The sequence below is a fragment of the Sander vitreus genome, chromosome 16 (genome assembly GCF_031162955.1).
Source record: "Sander vitreus isolate 19-12246 chromosome 16, sanVit1, whole genome shotgun sequence".
Taxonomy (NCBI): domain Eukaryota; kingdom Metazoa; phylum Chordata; class Actinopteri; order Perciformes; family Percidae; genus Sander; species Sander vitreus.
Window position 1 is genome coordinate 22,826,637 of NC_135870.1, and position 10,057 is coordinate 22,836,693.

General features: G+C 44.1%; 1 protein-coding gene across 1 annotated transcript; it reads left to right on the plus strand.

Annotated features, from left to right (window-relative positions):
- Window positions 1-339: 339 nt before the first annotated feature.
- On the plus strand, window positions 340-8,788 carry gtf3c4 (general transcription factor IIIC, polypeptide 4). Its single transcript, XM_078271838.1, has 5 exons — window positions 340-705; window positions 3,456-5,183; window positions 6,500-6,630; window positions 7,044-7,132; window positions 8,535-8,788. The coding sequence occupies exons 1-5, from the start codon at window positions 391-393 to the stop codon at window positions 8,597-8,599; spliced, it is 2,328 nt and encodes a 775-aa protein (XP_078127964.1). The 5' UTR covers window positions 340-390; the 3' UTR covers window positions 8,600-8,788.
- The last annotated feature ends 1,269 nt before the right edge of the window (window positions 8,789-10,057 follow it).

Genomic DNA, 10,057 nt, shown 5'->3' on the forward strand with positions numbered 1-10,057 from the left:
TCAGTTAAAAAAATTACATCACTTTACTGTAATCCAGCCATTAAAACCAGAGACAGATAACACTTGTGTCATATCACGATATTACGATATCCAAAATCTAAGACGATATCCAGTCTCATATCACAATATCGATATAATATCGATATATTGCCCAGCCCTAGCAATAACTCATATTTGCTTTACAGGAGTCCACCTAACTTAAATCCCTTTGAGTCCCCTTACCAGCAGCAAACTGTACATCTAGTGTAAAAAAAGGCCTGACCATAGGGCCTGAAGTAACCTTTATTGCTGTTGACTTCACACACACAGTGCACTATTTAACTCTGCGGAGGAAGTCCCTCCTTCCTCTTCTCCCGCGCTCGCAGACGTCACATCCACCGCAGAACAAACATGGCGGCTGCCAGTCCCGCAGATTCGGCGCTTTCACTGCCCAGAAATGTAGTCATTAAGACCGAGCCAGAATCTGAGGATGATCTACTCATCAGCCCGGCGGATGTGCCGGTTAAGCGGGACCCCGTCGTCCCGCTCCTGTCCCCGGTCAGCGGGCTGCAGCCGCTCGCCTGGTCGCAGGACCACCGCCTGGCTGTGTGCACCAGCAGCTCCATGTCGCTGCTGGAGCTGGTGTGCGACGTCCACAGCAACAAACAGGACCTGACGCTGCACCGGACCTCAATCCCCGTCCCGACCGAAGCGTTAAAACTGCGGGTAAATATCCATCAATGTTAACCTGTTTATGCCGTAATAAAGGAAAAAGCATGGACCCATGTAGCACTGTCACAGCAGAGAACGTGCGGCTGTTGATAGAACTTCGGCTAGTAAACATTGAGACTGTTGGCTCAACCCGGAGCCTCAACCTGTGTAAGTGGTCGACCACTTAACTTACTGACTAATACAGACTGTGTACATCTCTTAATATGGTGTGTGTCAGGAAACAACCGATACAGCCGACTGCTGGGCTTCTTGGCGTACTCCCTCCCACTCCAGCTGTCAGAGACTAAATCACTTAAAGGGGAGTTCCACAATTCACCCATATTTTCATGAACTGGCCTCAGGCTTTCTCCTTAAAACCCACAGCTTTAAAAAAAAAAATAAAATAAAAAATGTAGTTAGATGTACACTTAATGCCTCCAGAAACCATATTCAGTTAATTATGTCTTAAGTAAGATGTTACTGGGATGTGAAATCTATGATTGCTATAAGTGGCACTGGTTTTGCTGATATGTAAACTGTCATGTTGACACCAAAGGAAAAACTGCATGTTGATCACTGTAGCATGTTAAACACGTATGAGGCATAATCAGTCAGTGAAAAATTCTGGGTTTGTCTGTATGTGAAATGAGAACCATCCAGACATGTCTTAAGACATCTACTAATACTCTGTTTTCAACAATAATTTGTGTCCGATTTTTTTTTTTTTTTTTTTTTTTTTTTTTTTTTCATATTTATATAGAAGGATAATTAGATAGTTGAACATCTATAAATGTTCAGTTATCTAATTATCCTTCTATTTGCACTGGAGGCTTCAAGTTTCCACGTGGCTTGTGTAAGTTGCATACTGGACCATGATTGGCTTCCAAACTAGATGTGATGTCACGAAGTCATGCTTGTGGATACACGTTCAATTCCGGATCAATACATTTTTGCCTCAATTATCAGCTGTAATGTCCTTAATTTGATTGTTAGTTTAACAAAGTTTTTGGATGGCATTTGATTGCAACAAAAGTGCCAAGACATTTTAAGGTAGTACCACTGCTAATAAGTAACACAAGTGTTTTAAAGAATATCTAATTACAAAATGGCATCTGTGGGTCTATTGGAGTAGTGTTATTTGTCTACTTGTTAAGCAACCTGTGTAAACATGCCTCAGAAAGCCAGCCAAGCTACTATTCACTTGTGTGCTATTAATTTGGCAGCAGTGGAGGTTTCTGTTGTTTCATTATTTGCTAAACTGAACGAAAGATAATTAAAGCGACGGTATACAAATGTTGATGAAAAGAGAAACTGAAAAACAATGTCTCCGCGCAGCTGCTCTGGTGTGTGTGAACATGATTGTTTATAGGTTCGTCTCCACTCCAAAAATCCACTTGGCAGATTAAATACTGGATGGAGCGGAATTTTATAATCCACTAGCCACAGTGGCAGACGGGCAAAGTTGCTTTCCTGCAGTGTCATTTTTATATATATATATATATATATATATATATATATGTATATGTATGTATATGATAAGGTTGGCGGGTGTAGTTTGGTAGAAGAAAAAAAGTTCCAACATGAAATACACAGGTCTGTGGATTATCTTGAGTTACCAAATCATGATTTCACATGTTAAAGTGGCTTTGTGTAACTTTCAGTTTGTGTTGATTCTAGCGGCCACTTTGGACCAAAAGCGGTAGTGTTTTTACCGCACCTGGAGTCGTAAAGATCTTTTCTTTACGGTGCTGTATTGCCCACTGTATTACTGAGTTAGCCTACGGGGAGGTCATATAGTCGCGATGAATGTTTTGCTCAGACAGAAAATCATTCATTTACAATAAGAGAATATATGTTACAGACGCATCGTTGCATTTCAAGTGTTGCATACGGTAACTTAGCCTACTTTGGATGTCTTGTCGTCTGTGTTACGAGCCAAAGCAATAAGAGTTTGTTTTTAACGTAATAACTTAGATCAATATTGCAGATTTCATGAAACCCAAGGATGCTTTACACAAGCAACGTTACAGGGGGACAAGGGAAAAGAAAACACTGACTGAAAGGAATAAAACGTCCGCGCTAAATGGAAGGGGGACGTAATTTAATGTTGACTGCTGATGTCCAACCACGTTGCGCATTTTATGAATGAAATAGACATATTACATACCTGAGGTGCCAATTTGGGGTAGGTTTTGAATCATTTACAATCCTGTAATTATCTCCATCTGTTGAAAGCCCGACTGAGATTGATTCGGGTTTCGCCCGTCATCTTTCACTTTCTCTTTTAGTTGTTCTTTGTTTAATTTCCTTCTTTTCTGTGACGGTCCTGCCCCAGTATCAGCCGTAACGACAGCAGATAACTTCTAAAATAAAATTAAAATACAATTAGGCCTATATAAAGCCTAAGAAATACCAACTGGATACAATAACACAGGCTTTTCCTGCGTTACGCCGAAATCTGTGACGGGTCAGAGTGTGTGCTCTCTCTGTATCGACGTGTACCTGCCGTACCATTTTGTGACTTTGTGGGAAAAATCTGACCCGGGCAGAGGAAGTAGTAAAAACTACATAAAATTAGCGTTGTTGTAACTGTTAGTCTTGTTTGCTGTTGGTCATTTGTGATCATCAGAAGGAAAATTAAAGTTTCAGAAACATAAAAAAGTTACATATAGTCACTTTAAGTGTGTATGTATGCTGAAATGACCTGACCTTTCTGACCTGATCTTCAATATTGCTTTCATTTGTGTTTTTTGTCTTTTTAAAAGGTGGGACCGGCAGCAGAGCTAGCTCAAGCGAGGGAGAAGTTCTCGACACATCCGGACCCCACAATAAGGCAAGTTTTTCTTGCCAACAAAGATATGAACCCATCGATAGGACTGCACAAAGGAATACAATATGCCAGTTGGTCTCCGTTAGGTTGTGACTCAAGCGGGCGCTGTCTGCTCGCATGCCTAACACTTGACCACAGACTGACCATTCATAACAGCCTCAAGCGTCTCGAGTGGAACATGCTAGTCGATCTCACCAAAAAGTACAGCGAGAGGCTAAAGGAGCGAGGCTACTCCAAGAAAGACAACAAGCCTCCGGAGGCAAACCTGCAGGACTTCGACGAGCTGCAGCGGCGCTTCCGAATGCAGACTCCTCTTAGAATGGAGTGGTCGAGCGTTTACACCACCAAACAGGCTCAGCCGGACAACACGTGCAAAGACATGGAGATGGTGCTCCTCGCCGTCTTAATGGAGAACGGTGACCTTGTTTTGTGGAAGTTTGTGTTGCCCTTTTTAAGTGCGTCAGATGTCGCGTTTTATGACCTCGTGGAGTCCGGTGTGACCCGTCCCAGTGACTTGGCGTGGTGGGAGTATGAAAGCGCAGATCGGCGGATGAGCGGCCTGATCGTTGGCAGCGAGGTGGGACCCGTCAAGATCATGCCGGTCAGCCTGTCGGGAGTGAAGGGCTACTTCACCCTCCGACACCCCGTCATCCTCTGGAAGGAGTGTGACGAGATCGCCGTCGAAAACCTCAAATGTGTCCCGATGATCCACCCGATCCAGAAATCCAGCTGCAGTCTCATCGTGGCCTCCCGAGGCTGCTACGTCTTTTGGTGTTTGCTCATGATTTCGCCAGCCGGACTTAATGTACACAACTCTCACGTGGCCGGGCTGCACTCGCTCCCCGTGGTCTCGCTGGCAATCAGTCAACATGGCGTCGCAGTGTACACGTGTTCTGTAGACGGGTGGATAAAAAAGCTGACGCCAACATTCACAGAGAACACTTTGATTTTCAATCAGGAGGACATGTTGCGACCTGAAAACCTAACGGGGAGGAGGATACACGGGATCGCGGTGAGTCGCAACGGAGCGTACATTGCGCTCGTGAGCACACAAGGTATGGTTGGCGGCCATCATCCAGTCAACAGGACCTACCAGGTTCACTTCGTGACCTTGAAAACGTCGGAAACGGCAGCGGCGCTGCTGCTCAAGTCCCCCGCGCAGAACTTGTACAAAACGGCGGACCTGCTCGATATCGTGAGGTGGCAAGTTTTGAAAAACAAGTGCATCCCCGCGTCGCTGCTGGAAGAACTTGATCAAAAGATCCAGGAGATAGACTCGCCCTACTTGTGGCGTTTGAAGCTCTTTCTGGTGCGAATACTTTACCAGTCACTACAGACGCCTCCCACAGACCACCGCTGGAAACCCACGCACACGGAGAACAAGGTGTTTGTGAGGGACGAGGAAGAGGAGGACGGAAAGGACGGAGAAGATGGCGCGCAAGAGGAAGGCGAGCCTGGCGGAGTAAAGAAGGAGAATCGGGAGGAGCAGATGGAGGAGGTGCAGGCTTGGATCAATGCTGTAGAGACCCACATAATGAGAGAAAACATGAAGAAGGTGCTGGGGGTGGTGTACCTCAACACCTGGATTGCCCAGAACACCAGCATACCCTCCTGTGGCCTGGTGGAGTACCTCGCCAGAGACTCTAACGACAGAGCTTCAGAGGTAAAACTCAGTGATGCCCCTCAGCTTCTTCCCACCAATGTTGTCATCTTTAGTTTCTAGTTTTGTTTTTTTGCCCTGATCAGAGTGACTTCATGTCGGGTATATGGTGATGATCCCAAAGTACACTTAAAGGAGAATTCCTTTAATTACGTTAATCTTGATCGCTATAGCTATGCAAGTACTTTCGATAGAAAAACCCCCCGACCCGAATCAGTGCAGATAACACAGAGTTGCTGCAGCTACGTCCCCTGAGCTAAAACAGCAGTTGTCGGGGCTTTTTAGAATGCCTTTGTGCCTCTTAACAGACACAAAATGCAACTAATATGTCTGTGCAACATGAACAGGGCCCTTACGTGTCAACAAGGTGCGTTTTCAACTCATTGATAGTACTATAGCGATCAAGATTAACGTAAAAATTGGCCGGAATTCTCCTTTTTAAAGCACATTAAAGTGAGTACATGGCCAAAAGTACGTGGAATACTAGAATATTACAACTGTATGTGGTTGTTGAACATTATATGCTGCCGTAGCATTCTCATTAGTTCCTTTCAATCAAATGTGTAACCCAGTGGGCTGTAAGTTACGTGGAGAAGGGCAGTTTGATTTGATTGGCTGAGCAGAAAGGTGGGGTTGTTGAAAACTTTCTGATGGCTTTTTCCGCTTTTTAGTAACACCCAGTAGTGCAGCGTGACATCACCACGGTTATCCAGGAAGTTCAAGTGCCCATATCATGGGATCTTAAATTAGAACTAATGGGTGTAGCCCAAAACATTAAAAAACCTGGAGTGTCCACATACTTTTTGCCATATAGCGTAGGCTTCAGCATTTACCAGTATCTCATAATTGCCACCCTGGCTGCTGTTCAGGTAAAGTTACGTAGTTCGTTGCTTGTTTTGTTTTTAAGAAAATGATAAAATAACAAACTATAGAAGTCTTTGAAATTGTTCTTGCATTTATTTGCATTAACACTGAATGAGTGTTTTTCTATTAAGGAGGCTGTTGAATGTTTTATTTTATTCATTTGATTTCAGCCATTTCTGTCTTTTAATGACTGCCTGTTTATGACGTATAGTATACACCATCAGGTGACGATCCAGTGCATTTGGGTAAAATCCACAAACACTTTTGATAAGACTTTGTACAGCGACAGCTGCTGATCAGCTCTGACGTTAGTGTTTTAGTTATAGCCTTTACGAGATTAGCACCAAACTCCCATTCGTGCCATCTTCTCTGCAAACATTACACAAGTTAGATTGCCTTCCCTTACACCGTGTGTGTGTGTGTGTGTGTGTGTGTGTGTATCCTCCTTTTCTCAGGTCCTGATTGGCCACATCAAGAAAAAGATGAACAAGCAGTCGTTCTCCGAGCGCTGCAGCCTGTGTCAGGCGGTGCTGCCCTTCTCGGACCACCGACAAGCAATCTGTGAAAACGGCCACATGTGGCTCAGGTATAAGAGATCCTTCTCTTCCACAAGTTCAAATCCAATCCACAAAAGATGTTTATTTTTTATTTATTAGCTTTAGCAGCAACGTGCCTGAGGGGACATGAATCGAATCTCAAAGCCAAACGCCTTCTTTGACGGTTTGTTTATCTTCACAGAGCAGTAATCAAGCCTCCCACCTTTTGATATTTACCCACGCACCACTCTCATCGTCTCATAAATATCGTCTGTCAAACATTTCTTCTGCCTTCTCGCTTGAGAACGTGGTGCCTCTGGTGGGCACTGAGAGGGAAATGTGTGCCCGTCAGTTGTACCTCAGTGCTGTGTGTGTGTGTGTGTGTGTGTGTGTGTGTGTGTGTGTGTGTGTGTGTGTCCCTGCCAGCCAGCCCATCTAATGCCTTTCTCTCGCTCTCCTCCAGGTGTGTGTTGTCATACCAGGCCTGCCAGACGCTGACGTTCAAACGTTGCCTCCTGCTGGATTCCATCGCCAGACTGCCAGAGCCTGAGGGTAAGCGCCACTTTCCATCTCTCTCCACCTCCATTTCACAGTCCCACTCTCCATCAGCCATCTCCTCCTGTCACCTTCAGCGTCGGTTTATCCCGCTCCGCCGCTCAGATCGTCATTTTGGATTTTGAGTCTGTCCAAAAACTTCACACTTAACAAACATGAATGATTGTAGAAATTAACTCCTGTTTTTTTATGATGAAGGCTGCCTTCGAGAGTTGAAACAATGGTCAGAAAGCTCAGTCTTTTTGGTTGAGGCTTCTCCCCCCCCCCCATGTTACACAAATGTAATCTTGTCCCAAATGTCACAAAGTTCAAGTTTTGTTGCACTATTAAAGTGAAGTTGAAAAGTCAAATGCAAACAATTTTGAGAAGTTTCATTATTATACTAGACAAAAGCAAACGTGTACTTGAAACAAGTACGCAGCCCTAATTCAGTTGCCATGCCATTTGGGCAGATGCACAAAGGAAATATTCTCATGGATTTGAAATCCGTCTCATTATACCAACTTTTCAGAAGGAGAAAGCCGATTTCTTTGCCACGTATACGCGTAACCAGGTTTCTAATTGGCTTTTTCTGCATGTGCACGACAAAGCCTTCAGACGGGGAAAGTATCTGGCAGGATGACTGGAAAGATCAATACACTACACATAGCGATACATCCTTGTGTTCTAAATGATTTCATCCATAGTGCACTACAGTAACAAGTTTACTCAAGTGCATGTAAACCAATGTCCCATCATCTGTGTAAGGCCATATAACTGTTTGATCTTTCAATTGGCCAATACTCAAATGTTATATTCAACATGTTTTCTGGCATCTTTACTCTGCATTTGTCCTGCAGCACGTCAGTCCATGACACATAATGAATTTACATCATATGAGTGCAACATTGGGTGCAATCAGATCCATCTTGATGGCAATAACATGCAGTATTCATACATCAATCAAGTATTATGATTCATACTGGAAGGCTTAGGGGCTTAGAACCATATATCATGGCTTTGTTTGGCGCTTTAAAGAAATGCCTAACAAACAAAGAGGTCCAGTGCCTACAATGTACTTCCTGCAGTTTGTTTGAGGATTGGCTTCATCTGGCTGCTAGGTGCATCCCAGGTCTGGATCAGTCCTCTGGTCATTCCAGCCTATCTGAGCTACAGACTGACAGCTCTGAGCAGTTCTGGCATTTGTCAGAATCAACATCATCTCAGCTCCTCCAAACCTTTTTCAGACATGGAACATTGCTGGCTGCATCTGTCAGTAAAAGTAATAGCTTTTTGGGCTCTCAAACATAGATGGCCGTTACATAAATGTTCCGTTATGGATGTATTCGGACATGTCTTTAGAATAATTTCATATTTAGAAAGCTTCGGTACCAACGCGGCTTGTTTTCTCTCCCCGCAGATCCAGAGTGGATAAGGAAGATATTGCAGGCGCCCTGCACGCTCTGCGACTCGCCCATGATCTAGAGCTGATCGGTGGGAGGAACCTCAGGGCTTTCCCTGCGTCCTTCAGAGCTTCCCACTCTGACGCAGGGTCCACTTTTGTCAGACATCACTGCTACGATTTTTTTTTTTTATTATTTCATGTACTTTGTTCATGTATTTTATTACTTTATATTGGTATCTTAAAAGTTAAATAAAAAGGTTTTGATTATACGTTCTAACTCTTATTGAGTTGCTTCTGCCATGTCTTTAAATTAAGGTAAAACCTTTTGGACTGAAAACTTTACAGATATCTTTATTTTCTCAATCTAAAATAAATTCTCAGGCAGCACAGCGTTTGCACAAGGGTGCAAAGAAACAAGTTTAAAATGTGGTTATATGTGGAGGTTTCTATTATTCAGTAGGACTTTAGAGCACCATAAATAAGCTCCCTCATTTTCCTTATGTTGACTATATATTTCCCAGCCTTTGGTGTAGTTTTTATTGCAAGTCAATAAGTGGAACTTACTCTGCTAGTCCTATTTTAGTGAGTTTTTTTTTTTTTTTTCCTTTTTTTTTTTTTTTTTTCTTCTTTTTTTGAGTGCAACAAATAATACACTGAATAATACATACTCTGGAAAAAATTCAACATACCTACTTTAATTGGCACTGTAAAACAATTTCCAATCTCAGGGAGGAAGGGGGGGTGGTGGTGCTCAGTCATTCTCTCAGATGAGGACTTCCGCTAATGTAAACGCAGAAGAGAAGGAGCGGCGAGGCAGATGAGATGAGCAAGCGGTAGGAAGAAAGCGAAAAAGTGTGGTTAAAAACCCGGCGCGCTCCTTCCCGCGGGAGCAGCTTGTAATGAGATTCAGCAGTAATGAGGGACAGAACATGGCGCCAGATGTGATTCTAATTCTAATCAAGGAGGAGAGGGAGGTGGTGGTGGTGGGGGGTAGAGAGCATATTGTTAAATACAATTAACCCTTTTCTCATATTTGGAAGGAACAAGGGCTGAAGGGAGGGGATACAGGCTCAGCGGCGTGTTCCCGGCCTCGGCTTCTTGATTTGGAGACATAAAGGTCGGTGGCCCGCTGATCAAAGTGGAGCTGGACCTGAGAGACCGTGCCAGCAGCCGAGCCTCCTCTATCCAGCGCCGCCTCTCATCCCCTTGCATCAGCAGACCCCAGCAGAGGCGGGGCGGGGTCTGCCCTCCCTCTGGTGTCACTGGAGATGATAGCCTGCCCCGGGGCGAGGAAAGAGCAGGGAGCTCGGCTCCAAACACACAGCACTTCATGAAAGGGAAACTTCCACATTTCTCTACCCAGTGGTGGCATTTATTGGCCCAAGACTCAGTGAAGTCCTTTCGGGGAAGAAAGGGATGTCTCGCACTTTGCTAGAAAGTGAATCATTTATCACATTATGGTGTGCAGAGCGATAGTGGAAAGATTATTAGTAAGGGTACAGCTGAAAAAAAAACATCCATGAATGAACAGGCAGGGG

Excerpts from the sequence above, each read along its gene's own strand:
- gtf3c4 (XM_078271838.1), top strand. The coding sequence starts at position 391 with ATGGCGGCTGCCAGTCCCGCAGATTCGGCGCTTTCACTGCCCAGAAAT. Across the intron at positions 706-3,455 it reads CCGAAGCGTTAAAACTGCGG|GTGGGACCGGCAGCAGAGCT; the intron begins GTAAATATCCAT and ends TCTTTTTAAAAG. Across the intron at positions 6,631-7,043 it reads AACGGCCACATGTGGCTCAG|GTGTGTGTTGTCATACCAGG; the intron begins GTATAAGAGATC and ends GCTCTCCTCCAG.